Below are 17,087 nucleotides of genomic sequence, written 5' to 3' on the forward strand. Positions count from 1 at the left end.
CTGTAATGACATTTGATTATTTCTTTGATAGATTCAATAAACAAAGAAATATGATACATATCAAAATTATCTCTTGTGTCTTTTTCCTTTTACATATTTGTTTAGTGCTATCAATTAAATATGATCTATTAGAGTCCTGTCTTTTTGTTTAAAATATTTTATCGTATACTGAAAGCAAACTGAGTCTTTTCTTATTAAAATTCTGTTTGCATGTTTCATCCAAAAGTATTTGACGTACCTTTTAATATTCTGCCTGGAAGATTATTATGCAGTGTAACAATTAAAAGGTTTTAGATTTACATTATTTTGAAGATATTAAACAAAAAAATATGTTATCGACGGAGTAATATCGCAGGATAAAATAAGACATAGCACAAAAGCCTACCGACAGTATAATAAACCATTTTTTTTTGGAGTCCGGGCCATAAGGTATTGCCTTGCCTCGTTTACTCGTATAGGAACATCAGGAATTGACATAGAGTCAAGTTACAATTTTTCAACTCCTGGTAATGCACCCCTCGTTACATAACATTATTATACATAATCAACCATATATATTCATAATCATAAACCAATTAATTTTATAGATGTTATAACACTTTTTGTTTAAAAGTTTTTGTTATGTTTATGTTTTAATTTGTTCTGCCGTGAAACAGTTTTGAAAAAATTTATATGTCAATATATTTATTCAGATAATTACACTTTTTTTTAATGAAATGAACCCCCTCAAGGTTTTTACTAAATTTTTAATTGATGGCATTTTAACAAATTTGTTTGGTCAATAAAATTTAAGCACTATTTATGTCGTGAATCACTTTGCACCAAAATTCCTACTGTATTAAAAATCAGTTAAAACTCTCTTAAAATGTTTGCATTCAGTAGCTATTATTTTAGTAGAATTGCAACTATTAAATAAATGATCCAACAATAAAAGTATATCGCCGTTTGCATAACTTCTTTCGGAAGTGGGTTAATTTCTAAAATTAAAAAATAAATATTTCATATTTTATATAACTATTAATATGAATAAACTGACCCAAACTTACAACAACAAAACACGCTGTAATAATAATACATTTCTTTGATACCTAATGCAGTCGGTTTCAGATTTTTAACATTATTAACCATTTTTTAAACACAGCCAAATACTTCTCCAAACGAAAACGATTCTGCATTTCCTTATTATGTGTATCCGAGTACACAATACTTCCTAGATCGAGAGTTCACTTTACTTATTGTATTACCGATTTATGCATACTTCATTAGTAATAAATTGGTCTTTAAACTTTATAAAAATCTAAACATATTGTTCCTTAGGTTAGAGACCCTGAAAATAGCGCCAGAAACAAATAAACAATAAACGCAGCATAGAAATGAAGTGGCCCAATCAGATCCTGTCGCAGCCCATAGCGTAGCGATTAAAACAAGTAATGTAAGTTAAAAGTAACCACTTCTAGATGTTGGGCGCCGCGAAATATTGCCCCAAAAATTTATCCTAGGCCTATGAATCTATAGTGTTGAAAATGGACATAAAAAACAAACTGAAAGAAAATAATGCATCATAAAATAAAAAATAATGTATACAAATAGATTTAATTAGCCAATTAAAACTTGCTGAAATTATATTTGTATCCAAAAGCTTTGACATCATGACTTCTAGATTTACTAATTAATTTTTCTACTAAGAAATTCTTCTCTCACATGCTCACGTAAATATAGAATAAGAGTAAAAAAAACTCTAAATAGTTTCTGTAGTTATAATAGATTCACTTTTAAATGTAGGTATAATTATATAGTAGAGATATATAGATAGTCCCAGAATTCTGCTAAGGCATGGTTGTAAATTTATATTTATAATTGCAATTGTCCACAAAGTATAGTACAACATCCTATATGGAAAATAATTCCAGTCAGGCTGGATAATGCTTTTAATGGATGATAACATTCTTTAAGATGATGACTTGGTGACTACCAATCCGTAGACTTAATGGTGAAGATCGCGATAAACCCTCAGTGAAAATATTTACTTTAACATTTCTCTATGGATAAATACCAGTTGGTAAAAAGAAGACACCAAAATATTTTTAAAAAGTAGTTATATATAGTGTTTCCAATAACACAGCAAACGCACGTCATAGATAACGTTAATATAATGCAAAGTGTAGTTTAAGATTTGTAAAGTTCATTTTAAACTTGAGAAAAAATTTTCCTTCTCATTTTGTCCTAGTTAAAATGAAACAGAATGTTGTCTAGTTAATCGGAACATGTAACTGAATAAGTATAAAAAATTAGATTTGTATTATCAAATGGTTAAATGTCTACGAAATTCTTCAAAACATTAATGATAATAATTACACGTAGAAACCTGCAAACGTTGTAAACCGCAACTTCAAGTTAACGTGGCAATGTGGATTTGATTTGCATTGACTGTTTTATTTTAAAGACTATATATTATTTTATATATTATTGCAATGTACAATAAAATATCCAAATTATTTTATTGCAAAAATGTGTATTTATATTAGGTTAGCTACAGTATTTACCTATTTAAGTATTGTATCACATTTTCTTAATAGTTATTCCAGATATATTAATTCAAAATATATAAAATATATTTTATGTATATCCAAAATAAAATACATATAAATCATATTTCGATTATTGTAAACGAATTTTTCGATTATATCGATTGTAAAATATTTCGATAATACCCAACAGTAAATTTTCTATACATTTTGAAATTTTGATGAATATCAACAGCTAAACTTATATAAATCGAAACTTATATAATATGTGTAACATCAAGAAGTGTAACATATTTTGCAAGTATCGGTGTATTTTCTGTACGTGATTCGCGACCGAATTAAGTCTATTATATGACCATAGATGACATACAAAAATATATTACATCTCCGAAATTTAAAAATTCTTTTATTGTTTAACAAAATACGCATGCTCACGTTAAACCAATCACGATCTTTCTGGATTTCATTTTCCAATTGTCAATCAAAAAAGATAACTTGGGTAGGAATGATGTTTTAGTAATTTTTTACAGAACAAATTCTGTATGGTTTTAGGTTATGTAGGCAGTGTCAACATTTGATTTTAAATAATTTTTAAAATTTGTAACATTTTTTTATGAATAAATAGCGATGGAAGACGTACAAAGGCATTCCGTTCACACTTTGGTTTTTAGGTCTCTTAAGCGATCTCATGATATGTTTCTTGCTAATCAAGGCTTATTACCTCCTGTTGATGAAAATGCGTAAATATTTTAGTGCTACTGTATTACTGTCACTATATTTATGAAATTATTTTAGGGAAAAAATTAGGCGATCAATAAAAGCTCGTGATTCGTACGGGATGGTATTTGACGACGTAAAAAAAATGCAAGCTATGAAAAACCTTCGTGAAATAGAAGCTGGGCCAAACCCACCACCACCTGGCACAGCAGATCAGGAACTGAACCAAAATAACGAAAATGCCGTTGTTGCATATACAGATAGTACAATAACAAATAGGACCCAACAAAATCAACAGAACCAGTTGGCAAATATTATTAAAAAATCACCTTCTATGCCAAAACCAAAGTGGCATCCACCTTGGAAATTATACAGAGTTATAGCTGGTCACTTAGGATGGGTTAGATGTGTAGCAGTTGAGCCAGGAAATGAAGTTAGTTCTTATTAGTTCATATTTTTTAATTATCTTTAATTTTGTTATTTTATAAACAACCTGCAATATTTTCTTTAGTGGTTTGCTACAGGTGCAGCTGATCGAATAATAAAAATTTGGGATTTAGCCTCTGGTCAGTTAAAAGTTTCATTGACTGGACATGTAAGTACCGTTAGAGGCTTAGCAGTAAGTGCCAGACATCCTTATCTTTTTAGTTGTGGTGAAGATAGACAAGTAAAATGTTGGGATTTAGAGTATAATAAGGTAACTATAAATGTAATTATTTGTCAACACGTTCAATAATTCATTTTTTCACCAAAGGTTATTCGCCATTACCATGGGCATTTGTCAGCTGTATATTCTTTAGCATTGCATCCTAGCATAGATGTTTTATTAACAGCAGGCAGAGATTCAACTGCGAGAGTGTGGGATATGAGAACAAAAGCCAACATCCACACATTAACAGGTATCTACTATAATATATTATTCTAGTGCTAGCCTTACATAATATTTATGAATTTGTAGGCCATACACATACTGTTGCTAAAGTAATATCCCAGGCATCTGAACCACAAGTTATAACAGGTTCTCATGATACTACCATAAGATTATGGGATCTTGCAGCAGGAAAATCAATTTGCACTTTAACAAATCATAAAAAAAGTGTTAGAGATCTTATATTTCATCCAACGCTAAATATGTTTGCTTCAGGATCACCTGACAACATAAAGCAGTGGAAATGTCCAGATGGAAAGTTTATCCAAAATTTATCAGGTCATAATGCCATAATTAACTGTTTAGCTGTTAATGCAGAGAGTGTTTTGGTTTCTGGTGGAGATAATGGTACATTACATTTCTGGGATTGGCGAACAGGTATAGAGTTTATATTTTTATTAATCTGGGATCTGTTCAAGAATGATAACATTATTATGTAGGTTATAATTTCCAAAGACTACAGGCTCCTGTTCAACCAGGGTCTATGGATAGTGAAGCTGGAATTTTTTCAATGACATTTGATAATTCTGGCTCTAGACTAATAACCACAGAAGCTGATAAAACTATAAAAATATATAAAGAAGATGATACTGCAACAGAAGAAACTCACCCTATTAACTGGAAACCGGATATTCTAAAAAGAAGAAAATTCTGATATGTTTCTGTATTACTTTACAAATTTGATTATTATAATAATACACAAATTATTTAATTTTACGCTCAGCCTTCTCTTCAATTTTGGGTTGTAATAATAAAAATCCAATTTGCTGGAAGCCAACTCCAAGACCATAGTTAAATAAGGAGAACACAAACCGTTCTGGCCAAGACATTAATTTATATATTGGATATAGCCAAATCCCTTGCAGTAAATATAATGAGAAATACCTATAAATCGAAATATAATTAACAAGACTAATATATTAGAGAGGTACAGGAATACATACAGCACCTGATAGACTAATAAATAGCCAGTTAGAAATATCAGTGCGTATTGTCTGGAAGCTTTATAAGAAATAGTTCTGTCTATTTTATGGGAAACAATTTCTAATAGTAGTGGAAGTCCAATAGCAGTGTGTAATGTGTGATTTAGCCATCGAGGGTGAAATGTATCTGAAATAAAAATAAGCTAAAATATTTGTATGATTAATGTGAAAGTCATACCAATTATTTTTGGATATATAAGTTCTCGATCTATGTGGAATACTATCCAAAATATTGACATAACAATAAGAGAGCATGGAAGCATTAAAGAAAGAAACAATTGCTGTCTAATTTTTTCTAGTTTTTTTTGTCTAGATTGGATATTTAATAACTTACAACACTCATCTGCTATAGCAATAAACATAAAAACTATTTGTAAAGTCTAAAATATACTGGAAATATTAACACTAAAAGTAATATTTTATATATACTTACAAATGTCCATAAAGTAAAAAAGAAAATTCCAAATTTTGATAGTACTCTAAATTCATTGGGAACGGAAGTAGGGTCTAGAGTATATTTTAATCGAGATGATTGAACTAACGAATATATAAAGTAAAAAAATAGAAAACAATAAGTTACCAAACTAATTAAATTTCTCACTACCGTCATTATGAAGTATTTTATAAACTCAAGAAGCGTTAATGTTAAGTCGTTAAACGTTACCTATGAAAGAAAATTTCCTTTCGATGAAAGTGTTCACTGTAATTATTTTATAGTCACGTTATACGTCAAAAACATGTTTCCTATAAAAGTAGACAATTGCTTATTAACTAATCAATATAATTATAATAATCAAAGAAGAAACCTTGTTATTCACAAAATTATATTCAAAACGTATAAGGCATAAAATATAATATAAACTTCAATAAATGATTGAACTATATAACCCAGGCACAAGATATTCAGTCAATTTAAATATTTTTTTAATTTTCATATCAATTTCCCATTTTTTAAAAAGGTATCCAGGGATGTATTACTTTATTAATAAACAGTTAAAAAGTTTCTGTATTCTAATAAACTAAGACAATATACGATAATTTTTTAATTCATGCATAAATACTGCAGGAAACAAAACTTAACATTTGAATATCATTACAATATTAAAAGTTCATTGATCTAAAATTATTTTAACTTATTAGGAAACATTTTGAAAAATATAATTTTATAAATGATAAATTCGGCCCTGTTTGCCAGTGTCACCAACATTGAGTATTCTATTTAAATGTTTCCATATGCTTTTAAAGTAAATTTGTATCAAAATATATTCAATTATATGTCATATTTACATATAAAACTGTTATTATTAATATTATATAAAAATCCGTGGTATTATATATTTGAGGATTACAACAAGAAAAAACAGATCTTATATTAGGAAACAATTCTAACCCTACATTAACTGTTTCGAATTTGAACTTTTGACAGGTCAATTACAATTTCGTGTTAGTGAGTTCTCTGTGGTATTAGTATTTGATTAATAATATATGTGAAGACATGACTGTAGGAACTAGTAATTCTTCAACATTCTACGGTAAAAAGTACGTAACGCACATTGCACGTTTTCCCATTTTTGCTGAAACTGATGTTTGTTTTAGGAAGCAACTAACTTGCCCACCTCAAGGTGTGCGGTGCCAAAAATGTTTAGAATATGGACACTGGTCTTACGAATGCAAAGGCAAGAGAAAATATTTACACAGATCTTCAAGAACCCAAATATTGAAGAAACGCCTAAAAACGATACAAGAACAATCCTCAGATTTATTAAACTATAAAAGAAAAGAAAAATCTGTAAAGCACAATAACAAGAGAAGCAGAAAAAATAGTAGTTCCAGTAGTTCAACTTCTAGTAGTGGTGATAATAGTACAAGCAGTAGTAGTAGTTCTAGCGATGAAGATGATAGTGATACAGAGACATCATCAGATTCATCATAATATATAGATATATACTTCAATATTTTATTTTCAATGTATTAAGATAATAAATAAAAAACCATTTCTGAAACATTTTAACAAATATATTTATATTTTTGCCTTGTATTCAACAAAAAAAGTCCTGTGTGTTGTTTTACACTTAATTGTCATAATGTTCAGAAATAAATATCTTAAAAACCAATGGAGTGATAATGTGGGCTTTAGTTTGAGGTTGTAATGGCAAGTCAACTTTTTAGTACATTATTTTGCTTTGCAGCTCTAAAAAGAAGATATATATTTATATTATTAATTATTGTTAGTCTAATGTCAATTATTACCCAAATTTCAGACAGTCATTGTGAACTTTATACTCCATTGTAACATTTGGTGGTATATGTAGCAGCCTTTTTAAAGCATCTCTAATACGAGCGATCATTGCATGATTTCCAGCATTTCGATGCCAAACACTTAATAAATATTCTTGGTAACGAGTAGATACTACTACACCACATATTTCATTACCAGCCTAGAAAATGAGGTACATAATTTTTAAAATTCAAAAATATTTTTTCAGTTTACCATAAATTGCTCACCAAGCATTGCCATGCATAAATTTTCCCAAGCTCTACCAGCTTGTTCCTTTTTAAGTCTTATTACCTAAAATCAAGAAAATAAATTCTGGTATCTCTCTAGGACCTATACAAACATACCCATTTCCCTCCTTTTTTATTTGCCACATCCTCCCACATTGGTTTTATACCTTTTTTAAACAGGTGTAGATCTCTATGAGCTGGTATATCATTTAGCCTGATTATGTGAGAATATAGAGCCCACCACTGTTCTACAGTTCCTACTTGACCTATTAATTTTAATGCCTGGCTATAATTTTGAGAACCTATAAAAGATAGTATAAAATATATAACTCTGTCTATGAATATTAAATAAACCTTGGACTTGTGACGGCCTTTTAGAAAACCAAAGGCAGTATGCATGCTGCAGTCTATGTTCCCCAAGAGGGTAATCCACCGGTCCTAAATCAGTAATGTTGGGACCAATGTCATCTTCATTATCTGAACTTTCCTCATGGTGGTATTTTAAACTACAAAGAAAATACTATAGCATAATAGCTGGGATGTTCAGCATGTAAAACATATGATGTCATCATTTGTTATATTTAGAATACCCCAACTTCATAAGGTATTAGATCACATTTGGATACAATTATTCAGAAAATATAAATAATAGTGTTATTTATGAAACGCTATAAAGTAGCGAATAAATCCATTATAAATATTAATAAAAATACAAAATAGTAGATATTATTGTTGACTATTTTCATTAGTGAATACACATTTCAAACATAAACAAAGCTTATGAATTTAGTGTGTTAACTTACGTTTCATACTTATTGGACATATTGAAGGTATTATTTAAATTAAATACCATAAAATACTTATATCACAGCCTGTGCTTAATTTAAATTTCTTTGCGAAATTAATTTATTTTAAACAATTTCCTTGTGTAGTAACTATGACCTTGAGCACGTTCACGTTTCTCCTGTGTATGGTTAGGGAACCGAATACTTTTAAAGGTCTCTAGCGATCAAATTTAAATAATTTTTTCAATAGCGTTAAAATGGGATTTACTTTTGTTTATTAATCGACTTTCGAATTAATGAAGAATAATAGAGATAATTCTTATTTATATAAACAACAGTAGTTCAAATGGCTTACGTACTACCTTTCGTAATCATGACAATAACAACTGACATTTTGTTAGTCACTATGTAGATGGGATCGTCTGATATTAAGAAAAACAGCAATAAATAGTAAAAAAAGTATTTATTACAACTTTGAAATCTATAACATGTAGTTGGTCCTATACTATTAACAACTTAAACGTAGACATCATGAGTCTAATATCAATTATAGCAAAGCTATTGTTCAATACATCTAATGTTTGGGGATGGTCCTAATGTTCTGACATTTCTTGGATAATTTTCAATTGGATCATATACAGGACTTATAGTGTAATAGGTAGTATATACGGGAGATGGTTTAGGTCTACCGTGAAATAATAGTGATATAAGCTGATATAAGCCATTTATAGATCTACCCAATAGATTTATAAATGAAATAATTATTGGAGTAGACACTTTTACAAAAAAGGAGACTTCTCTCATTAATTTTAAAAAATAATCCATTAGATAATGGATAATGTTAAAAGCTCCTGCACATATTGTACTAATTAATACAAGAATAAATATGGTAGATTTTCTTAAATTTTCAAAAGTCAGATATCTATAAAAGAGTATTATATTGCTTTTTATATGTTGAATTGAGTCCTGAGTAACCTCCTTAATATTAAAATCTTGAGAAATTTGGTCTGGTATGGTAGACATTTCAGCTCCAAAAGGCCTAATTACATCAAGCTTTAGCCTTACCTCATTATGCGTAAACTCCACTGTTTTAACTTTAAACCAGTATTTGCCAAATACATTAATAGGTAAGTTTACCAATAAATTATATCCCTCAGGTGCTCCTATAATATTAGGTGTAGTTATACCTATCCATCTATGTTCAAATGGGTTGGAGTCATTAAACGGAATGTTATTTTTAATTTTCTTTCGAACTTCATTGAGATTTCTGATAAACTCCTTTTCATTACTATCGATTTTCACAACGTCTCTGTATGACTCTAAAGAAACAACAAAACGCTTTTCTTGAAAGGTTCCAACAAATATTTGTGATTTTAACATCGTCTTCGCAAACGATTTAACATCTTGTATATTGTCATAAACTTCTTGGCGGGATATTTTCGTCATTGCCTTAATTTTTCGTTAAGATTCTATGTTCTATAAACAGAAATATTACTCTTGATTACTATTTCATTTATATGGTATCCACATATTACTAAATTTCCTTCTTCTTTTCTAAATTTTTTTTATGTTGTAATTTCCCAGTCATCATAGGAAAAACACTGAACGTAAGGATGTCGACCGCTAAGAAACTTTCGATATATCGGTATTTTTGAAGATATCCCGATATTGACTTATGTATTCTTTAAAAAATGTAGATACTTAGATTTAAGGATGCCCACATGTGTTCACTCTGATCCTACTTTTCCGAGTAAAATTTACATCAAAATCAGGAGAATTTTAAAACAAAGTTCTATAGTTCCTTTCGTGGAGTCTAGATTCAATTCCAGATTTTAGAGCAAAATTCAATTGATCACCAGACGAGAGAAGTTTCATAAAGAGAAGTAAGGGACTTCCCTCGGAAAATCCCTGGTTTTCAATAACTATGTTTAACTTTACCACTTTTACATGTGATCGATACCCCTTAATAATAAAGGTATAGCTATCGATATGTATTGCCATCCCTATGTAGAGGTTTAAAACTGACTTCAGCTAGAAGGTGCGGAATTTGATGTCAAATATTTAACCAGGAGGAAATAAACAAGGTAAGTAGAATCAGTCGAACCAAGAATCGTGACTGAAACAGTCGATAGTAAAAAGTAATTAATTACTAAATAGTCGATAGTTGCCAACGCTAAAATAATCAATATAGGGGCTATAAAGACGAAGTGAACCAATCAGGACCCATCGCGACTCGAGCACAGTGATTAAAACATTGAAAGTAGTGACATCTAGACGTTGGACGTCGCGAAACATTTCCTCTAAAGTTAAATCTCTATGCCTTTAGTCTTCTAGATTTTGTTTTTTAATTAATTTTTTATGTTCTTTTGCTCCTTGCCATTTCCTGTGATTCATATTACCGGCTATTTGTGATAAGTGATTGTATGGTAAAGCTGTAAAGCGATAATTGTTACTACACTATAAGATGGCAAAATTAAGAGTATTGATACTCGGTGGTGAGTATCTTGTTTTAATTTTTACATTTTTTAAACTAATTTTGAATATTATCTAGAGATTGTTTTTATATATTTTTTTACTATTTAATTTAGGTTGTGGTTTCATTGGCAGAAATCTAGTAGCGTATCTTATAAGTAATGATTTGGTTGAAGCCATTAGAGTTGCTGATAAAGTCCCACCACAAGTAGCTTGGTTAAATGAAGAACATTCAAGATATTTTGAAACTAGTTTAGTGGAATTCAAAAGTGCTAATTTGATCAATTCTGGTATAAAGATAATAGTTTTATATTTCGATATACTAAAGTTATATTATTTCATAGAATCCTGCAAAAATGCATTTAGTTTATCTGATGGCTCTAATTGGGATTTGGTAATCAATTGTGCAGCCGAAACTAGACTTGGTCAAACAGACCCAGTTTATAAAGAGGGTATTTTGAAACTAAGTTTAAACTGTGCTAAACAAGCTGCCTTACAGGTATCTATTCAACATTTTTGAAATTGTAATCCTAAATGTTTGTTTGTTTAAGAATGTAGGTAGATACATAGAATTATCCTCAGGAAATATGTACTCTTGCGAAAAACTCGCCCATAAAGAAAGTGATGAGATTGAGCCCTGGGGCTTTATGGGAATTTGGAAAGCAGAGGTTGTTGATACCATAGTTTTTTAATTATAATTTTTTATTGCAAATTTTAGGTAGAAAAGGAAATAGCTGAAATACCAAATCTAAAATATACAATTTTGAGACTGCCAATTGTTTATGGCATTGGAGATAAAATCAACTTAATGCCCCGGATACTAGGAGCTGCAATATATGGAGAGTTGAAAAAAACAATGACGTTATTGTGGAATGAAAAATTAAGAGTAAATACAGTTCATGTTGAAGATGTTTGTCAAGCTATTATTTTTTTAAGCAAAATGGATAATTCACTGGGGGAAATTTATAATGTAGTAGATGATGCAAAAACAACTCAGGGATCCATTTCTAATTTATTAGCAGATATTTTCAAAATCCATGTAGATTACTATGGTACCATAATTTCAGCATGTGTGGATATTGATGAAGCAGTTGAAGAAATAAATGATCGACATTTGGTAATATACTTTGGGTTTTATATTGCTTTCATAGTGAATTTATTAATTTTTATATCATTGCAAACAATTCTGTAAATAGTTTTTCTTGTTTGATAATCTTCTTCTGATATGTGAGTGTATCTTATTGTGATTTTTCTATTTTCAAACTAAACTTTTCAAACTAATTTTAAAAATAATCTAGAGATAGATTTTTTGTATATATATACTTTATTACTTATTATATTCTTTAGATTCCATGGGCCGAAGCTTGCCGTCGCGATAATATTGAGAACACCCCTCTATCACCACATATGGATTCTATTTTACTGCAAAGTAAAAATCTTCATTTAAATGGTGAAAAGCTGAAAAACCTTGGCTTTCAACTAAAGGTCCCAAAACCAACTATCGACAAAATAAAAGAAATTATTAATGATTATGTGAAAATGAAAGTATTTCCCCCCTCTTTAGCTGTTTAAAATATTGTTTCAGGCCATACATATTGAATTCTTACAGATCCGCCTTGATATTGTATCTATTAATGTTAAATTTTCTTATATGCTTTTGTTTTTATTGTATCAGCTTGTTGCTTATTTTCTGTGTATGTCATAGATTTATTTTATTTGAAATGGTTTCCAAGAATAGCTCCAAATATATTTATTAATGGTTTAAGACTTAGATTTAGAGCAAGTCACTAAATATTTTAACTTGATGGTACTTAATGTTAATATGTAAATTGTTATTTAAGGACCACTTGATGCAAGATGATTTCTTTACATCTTACGATGTTTCAATCTTTATGTTAAGAAAGAGAATTACACATTACAATACAAAGTTTTGAAAAGAAATTGTCTTGTATGTATACTATGTGCATTAAATGTGTCTTATAGGATGGAAATTTATCAGTTTTCTCTTTAATGTTAAAGTCAATTACAGAGGAAATAGCCAATGAAATTAAAGACTACTAACAATTTTATGATGTACTTAAACAAAACGAACTCATGTGCATTTCAATCAAATATAAAATTGTGATTTTTGTTTTTTTTATATTTTTATGTTGTATTATGATATAGTTAAAAGCTTTATGGATATCAGAGATATTTATTCTGAATTAAACCTTGCTCAATTAAGTTTATCTTCCAAGAAGAAAATATTGATATTGTGAATTGTTGAAAAATATTTCCGTATATTATAAGAAAAAAGTATGATTCCGATTCAAGTGTTTATTTTATACCAGATACCAGTATCCTTATCACTGTTTTGTAATGTTTTATTTATAATAGTATAAGTACAAAGTGCCCTGTTAATAGTATTCTTCAATTTTATTTTATTAAATTTGTGTGGTAATTGCATACTATTTCCGTTAAGTTGCAACCGCTAAAACCACAGTATTTTATTTAACTAGTTTTCATATTTCCAGTCGTTTTTTTTTTGGATTAAATTAAAAGCTCACTAATTTAAAATGTTTGACCTTGGGCCATTTTTAAGGTAACATGTAAGAAGGTGTAAACAGTATTCTAGTACCAATCCAAAGTATGTTTAATTGAAAATAAAGTTCTTTTTTTTGGTTACTTTAGTACAAAATTTTATATATTTGAGAACAAAAGGCTTGGTTAACTTACATAATAAATTTAAAGAATCATAAATAGTGGTTTGTTTTGTAATAGAATAAAAAACATCTTATTCTAGAACATTCTTTATTCTAATATAACCTACATTACTCAGTCCCATATTCAAAAGTAACCTTTGGATTAAAAAAACAATCAACAAATTTAGTTTCTACAAAGAAAATATTGATAAACCTTCCAGCTCTAGATTATATTAATGCAATGATGATCATCATTGGCAACAATAAGTAGAAATAACTATTGTTTGTTTTTAAGCTTGGGCAAGTCCAATAACTGCACATGCCAATCGACCACCTGCATTACCAGTTGTTTTGCTTAGTTCATGTCCACCCTTGCCCAAATCATCTGGATCAGCATGTACAACAATAGTTCTACCAATGATGTTATTATCACCATTTAAAGAAATTTGTTTATCAGAGATGGAAACTTTAGCAACACCATTTCCATCAGCTTCTACATTTCCAAGATCCCCTACGTGCCTTTCAGCATCAGTTGGACCACCATGATCTTTCTTAAGAGGATTGAAATGCGGCCCCGCTGAAATACAGCCATTTGTATTGTCACCAAATTCATGAATATGAAATCCGTGAAGGCCCTGTTTTAATCCGGTTAATTCTCCGCTAACCTGAACTGCACCATCTCCTTCCTAAATATGTATACTCATTAATAATAACAAAACATAAAGCACTGCTTATAACAAATACCTGTGTAAAAAAAATTGTTCCATTAACAGTTTCGCTCTTTAATACAGCTACAGCTTTAACCATTTTGACGTTTTAATTTGTTCTCGAACAACCTATGACTTTGCAAATACTGCTAGACTGCCAGTACTGGAATAACGCTTGTAACGATGAAATAGGAAAAATAATATTGAAGTTGTGCAATTAACACTCAAGGATAAGTCAATTGTGAGAAAAAGGCTTCTTCGAGTATTTTCTTTTTTAATTAATGCATCATTAGATGTCGCCATGATCGAAAGGTGCCTTAAGAAGAATTATTTCCAACTTCAATATAGTTTATGAAAGGTTTTTGTGGATGCATAGTGTTAACCGAATATTTTAATTATGGCACCAAAATTTAAATTCCAAGAAGGTATGCCGTTAATTTATTGTTGTTTCAATTGTATAAATGCCTATGTATTGATTTTTAGGAGAGAAAGTACTGTGTTTTCATGGGCCACTTATTTATGAAGCAAAATGCCTTAAATGTACTATAACCAAAGAAAAACAAGTAAAATATTTTATTCATTATGCTGGTTGGAATAAAAAGTAAGTAAATTTGAAATAAATTGTATATTGAATTTGAAATATATTTAATATACATAAATTTATGTGTTGCTTTTAGTTGGGATGAGTGGGTTCCAGAAAGCAGGGTTCTGAAATATAATGAGGCTAATGTTGCCCGCCAAAAGGAGGTACAAAGGGCCCATGCTGCACAACCAGCCAAGCAAAAAAAAACTGCTAAAAAAGCAGCAGTAGCTAAAACAGATTCAGTTAAAGACTCAGATTCTAGGGCTAGTACACCCATATCAGATATAGCAAAGGGAGGGAAAAGCATCAAAAGAGAAGCTGCTACTCCATCCAGTGGTCAGGAATCTAGTTCAGATGTTCCTAGAAAAAAGAGAGGTATTATTTAAATATTCTTTTAAATATCTTTTGATTTTTGTTGTTTTAATTTTTTAGCAAAGCTTGACTCAACTGTGGAATCTGAGGAGCAATTTCAAAGTAAAGTTGAAATTCGAATCAAACCTCCAGATGAACTAAAACCTTGGCTTGTTGATGATTGGGACTTAATTACAAGGCAACGGAAGCTTGTAAATCTACCTGCTAAAGTTACAGTGGATCAAATATTGGACAATTATTTGACTTACAAGAAGTCTATTAAATCAAACAATAGTAATAAAGAGAGTGCTTCCATTGAGATAGTTAGAGGTATTAAAGAATATTTTAACGTAACTCTGGGTACACAGTTGCTGTATAAGTTTGAAAGACCACAATATGCTGATATTCTTCAAGAATATTCTGATAAGCCAATGTCAGAGATATATGGGGCTATTCATTTACTAAGACTCTTTGTTAGGTAAATACTAAATTTATGTTCAAGTATTTTTTGTACAATTAATAATTTTAGACTGGGTTCGATGTTGGCATATACACCTCTAGATGAAAGGAGCATTCAAATTTTGTTACAAAACATCCAGGATTTTTTGAAATATCTTATTAAAAATAGTGCACAACTGTTTAGTTTGCAAGATTATGGAAATGCCACGCCTGAATATCATAGAAAAGCTCTATGATACATGGAAAGTGACAGCAGTGGGGTGTCAGAAAGTACTTTATCAAGTGATAGCGATTAATCAGAACAAAAGTTTGATAATTCATATCGGTAATTGTATAATTAATAACCTACAAACATGCTATTAAGTTTGTATTCTATTTATTTTATTTTTGAATAATTTAAAAATATACATATAGATTGTTTCAGCATTTTGTTTTAACACCTCAGAAATGTTAGAGATGTCAATTGATTTGCAGTAGCTGACAATTAACCACTTTGTAATGCTTCTGTGTTTATTATCTCATCTATTAAATACAGGCAAAACCCTTTTAAATAATATAAGTTGTTTAACATATAATATATTTGATATCAATCACAATTTGAAATTAGTGACTATGAATACTTTTTATATTTTCATATTAAGTGTTATTTTAATAAATGAATTTATTTAGTTGGCTAGAAGTTTTTGTAATAAAAAAAAACGAAAATTAATATTTCTTCCAAATTTAGTCATAGTTTAATGATATAAGTTCCTGCTCTTGCAATAACACAAAACAGTTTGTTTAATTTAAAATATTATACATCATGTTAAACAAAGGAGCAGATTAGTCTAAAACCAAAGAAATGTACTAGTTAGTCGAAGTATACTCCCAGCTTGACCTGAAATCAAAATGATTGATTTATTAATCAATTACAAAGCCTTTTTTGATTTATTGGATTGGATTAAAACATCAAATCGACCAGTAATTAAACGAGGCCAAAACAAAGTTATCCAGGATTTCTCTCTAAAATATCAAATTACGTTACCGAATCTCAAAAACGTCAGATTGAAACGAACCATATGAACTTGTGTCGTGTAAATAAGTAATTTTAACTTTTGTTATAATATATACTGATGTATATATTTACATAAAGATATATTACTCTATGTGTATTTATCCTACACTTGTTTTGCTTATATGTTGACGTAACAAAACAAAAAAAACATATTTTGAGAACCTAATTCTCATCTACAGGCGAAATGCAAAATATATGTAACCAGTTTTACAGCTGCATATGCAACTTACGTTTTCTGACCTTTTTTAAACCCTATCATGACCCTATCGTTGCTTTTTGGATTCCTAAACAATAATCTGATTTCACTATTTTGTAACTCGGATGTAATCCGGGGGTA

At 29.6% G+C, this 17,087-nt stretch overlaps 6 protein-coding genes and 3 long non-coding RNA genes across 12 annotated transcripts; 4 read left to right on the top strand and 5 right to left on the bottom strand.

Annotated features, from left to right (window-relative positions):
- The first annotated feature begins 2,901 nt into the window (after positions 1-2,901).
- On the top strand, positions 2,902-4,887 carry Tango4 (Transport and Golgi organization 4). 3 transcript variants are annotated; one of them, XM_076402846.1, is made up of 7 exons: positions 2,902-3,024; positions 3,087-3,265; positions 3,321-3,675; positions 3,754-3,939; positions 3,997-4,141; positions 4,201-4,548; positions 4,611-4,887. In XM_076402846.1, exons 2-7 carry the CDS (start codon positions 3,153-3,155, stop codon positions 4,823-4,825), a joined length of 1,362 nt encoding a protein of 453 aa, XP_076258961.1. In that variant the 5' UTR covers positions 2,902-3,024; positions 3,087-3,152; the 3' UTR covers positions 4,826-4,887. The 3 variants fall into 3 exon arrangements, with proteins under 3 accessions (XP_076258961.1, XP_076258960.1, XP_076258959.1); XM_076402845.1 differs by having other exon boundaries at positions 2,940-3,024; positions 3,078-3,265; XM_076402844.1 differs by lacking the exon at positions 2,902-3,024 and having other exon boundaries at positions 3,031-3,265.
- Positions 4,888-5,586: 699 nt separating this feature from the next.
- LOC143195596 (uncharacterized) lies at positions 5,587-6,086 on the bottom strand. The gene is made up of 3 exons (XR_013005558.1): positions 5,960-6,086; positions 5,818-5,897; positions 5,587-5,690 (listed from the first exon to the last, which is right to left on the bottom strand). It is a non-coding gene; the product is annotated as an uncharacterized LOC143195596 (long non-coding RNA).
- A 419-nt stretch (positions 6,087-6,505) lies between these two features.
- On the top strand, positions 6,506-7,168 carry LOC143195591 (uncharacterized). The gene is made up of 2 exons (XM_076402865.1): positions 6,506-6,692; positions 6,750-7,168. The coding sequence occupies exons 1-2, from the start codon at positions 6,649-6,651 to the stop codon at positions 7,084-7,086; spliced, it is 381 nt and encodes a 126-aa protein (XP_076258980.1). The 5' UTR covers positions 6,506-6,648; the 3' UTR covers positions 7,087-7,168.
- On the bottom strand, positions 7,148-8,651 carry eIF4EHP (eukaryotic translation initiation factor 4E homologous protein). The gene is made up of 6 exons (XM_076402855.1): positions 8,462-8,651; positions 8,013-8,164; positions 7,776-7,960; positions 7,645-7,722; positions 7,404-7,591; positions 7,148-7,344 (listed from the first exon to the last, which is right to left on the bottom strand). The coding sequence occupies exons 1-6, from the start codon at positions 8,509-8,511 to the stop codon at positions 7,311-7,313; spliced, it is 687 nt and encodes a 228-aa protein (XP_076258970.1). The 5' UTR covers positions 8,512-8,651; the 3' UTR covers positions 7,148-7,310.
- Positions 8,652-8,891: 240 nt separating this feature from the next.
- Positions 8,892-10,067, bottom strand: LOC143195599 (uncharacterized). The gene is made up of 2 exons (XR_013005562.1): positions 9,979-10,067; positions 8,892-9,919 (listed from the first exon to the last, which is right to left on the bottom strand). It is a non-coding gene; the product is annotated as an uncharacterized LOC143195599 (long non-coding RNA).
- A 472-nt stretch (positions 10,068-10,539) lies between these two features.
- On the top strand, positions 10,540-13,222 carry LOC143195575 (uncharacterized). Its single transcript, XM_076402848.1, has 6 exons — positions 10,540-10,938; positions 11,032-11,205; positions 11,260-11,414; positions 11,467-11,583; positions 11,634-12,032; positions 12,263-13,222. The coding sequence occupies exons 1-6, from the start codon at positions 10,908-10,910 to the stop codon at positions 12,485-12,487; spliced, it is 1,101 nt and encodes a 366-aa protein (XP_076258963.1). The 5' UTR covers positions 10,540-10,907; the 3' UTR covers positions 12,488-13,222.
- Positions 13,223-13,688: 466 nt separating this feature from the next.
- On the bottom strand, positions 13,689-14,541 carry Sod1 (Superoxide dismutase 1). Its single transcript, XM_076402864.1, has 2 exons — positions 14,341-14,541; positions 13,689-14,282 (listed from the first exon to the last, which is right to left on the bottom strand). The coding sequence occupies exons 1-2, from the start codon at positions 14,401-14,403 to the stop codon at positions 13,887-13,889; spliced, it is 459 nt and encodes a 152-aa protein (XP_076258979.1). The 5' UTR covers positions 14,404-14,541; the 3' UTR covers positions 13,689-13,886.
- Positions 14,542-14,571: 30 nt separating this feature from the next.
- On the top strand, positions 14,572-16,253 carry MRG15 (mortality factor 4-like). 2 transcript variants are annotated; one of them, XR_013005553.1, is made up of 6 exons: positions 14,572-14,728; positions 14,787-14,904; positions 14,981-15,261; positions 15,319-15,715; positions 15,767-16,021; positions 16,121-16,253. XR_013005553.1 is itself a non-coding variant. In XM_076402851.1 (5 exons), exons 1-5 carry the CDS (start codon positions 14,701-14,703, stop codon positions 15,930-15,932), a joined length of 990 nt encoding a protein of 329 aa, XP_076258966.1. In that variant the 5' UTR covers positions 14,572-14,700; the 3' UTR covers positions 15,933-16,119. The 2 variants fall into 2 exon arrangements, 1 of the variants encoding a protein (XP_076258966.1); XM_076402851.1 differs by lacking the exon at positions 16,121-16,253 and having other exon boundaries at positions 15,767-16,119.
- Positions 16,254-16,407: 154 nt separating this feature from the next.
- On the bottom strand, positions 16,408-16,854 carry LOC143195600 (uncharacterized). Its single transcript, XR_013005563.1, has 2 exons — positions 16,721-16,854; positions 16,408-16,573 (listed from the first exon to the last, which is right to left on the bottom strand). It is a non-coding gene; the product is annotated as an uncharacterized LOC143195600 (long non-coding RNA).
- Between the last annotated feature and the right edge of the window lie 233 nt (positions 16,855-17,087).

The sequence above is a fragment of the Rhynchophorus ferrugineus genome, unplaced genomic scaffold (assembly GCF_030347505.1).
Source record: "Rhynchophorus ferrugineus isolate W39M unplaced genomic scaffold, kcgeb_rfMv2 rfM4, whole genome shotgun sequence".
NCBI lineage: Eukaryota > Metazoa > Arthropoda > Insecta > Coleoptera > Curculionidae > Rhynchophorus > Rhynchophorus ferrugineus.

Excerpts from the sequence above, each read along its gene's own strand:
- Tango4 (XM_076402846.1), top strand. The coding sequence starts at position 3,153 with ATGGAAGACGTACAAAGGCATTCCGTTCACACTTTGGTTTTTAGGTCT. Across the intron at positions 3,266-3,320 it reads CCTCCTGTTGATGAAAATGC|GGAAAAAATTAGGCGATCAA; the intron begins GTAAATATTTTA and ends AAATTATTTTAG. Across the intron at positions 3,676-3,753 it reads CAGTTGAGCCAGGAAATGAA|TGGTTTGCTACAGGTGCAGC; the intron begins GTTAGTTCTTAT and ends TATTTTCTTTAG.
- LOC143195591 (XM_076402865.1), top strand. The coding sequence starts at position 6,649 with ATGACTGTAGGAACTAGTAATTCTTCAACATTCTACGGTAAAAA. Across the intron at positions 6,693-6,749 it reads TCAACATTCTACGGTAAAAA|GAAGCAACTAACTTGCCCAC; the intron begins GTACGTAACGCA and ends TGTTTGTTTTAG.
- eIF4EHP (XM_076402855.1), bottom strand. The coding sequence starts at position 8,511 with ATGGTATTTAATTTAAATAATACCTTCAATATGTCCAATAAGTATGAA. Across the intron at positions 8,165-8,461 it reads ATGTCCAATAAGTATGAAAC|TTTAAAATACCACCATGAGG; the intron begins GTAAGTTAACAC and ends TTTTCTTTGTAG. Across the intron at positions 7,592-7,644 it reads TGCTTGGTGAGCAATTTATG|GCTGGTAATGAAATATGTGG; the intron begins GTAAACTGAAAA and ends CTCATTTTCTAG.
- LOC143195575 (XM_076402848.1), top strand. The coding sequence starts at position 10,908 with ATGGCAAAATTAAGAGTATTGATACTCGGTG. Across the intron at positions 11,415-11,466 it reads CTAAACAAGCTGCCTTACAG|AATGTAGGTAGATACATAGA; the intron begins GTATCTATTCAA and ends TGTTTGTTTAAG. Across the intron at positions 12,033-12,262 it reads AAATAAATGATCGACATTTG|ATTCCATGGGCCGAAGCTTG; the intron begins GTAATATACTTT and ends TATATTCTTTAG.
- Sod1 (XM_076402864.1), bottom strand. The coding sequence starts at position 14,403 with ATGGTTAAAGCTGTAGCTGTATTAAAGAGCGAAACTGTTAATGGAACA. Across the intron at positions 14,283-14,340 it reads GAACAATTTTTTTTACACAG|GAAGGAGATGGTGCAGTTCA; the intron begins GTATTTGTTATA and ends ATACATATTTAG.
- MRG15 (XM_076402851.1), top strand. The coding sequence starts at position 14,701 with ATGGCACCAAAATTTAAATTCCAAGAAG. Across the intron at positions 15,262-15,318 it reads TGTTCCTAGAAAAAAGAGAG|CAAAGCTTGACTCAACTGTG; the intron begins GTATTATTTAAA and ends TTAATTTTTTAG. Across the intron at positions 15,716-15,766 it reads TTACTAAGACTCTTTGTTAG|ACTGGGTTCGATGTTGGCAT; the intron begins GTAAATACTAAA and ends TAATAATTTTAG.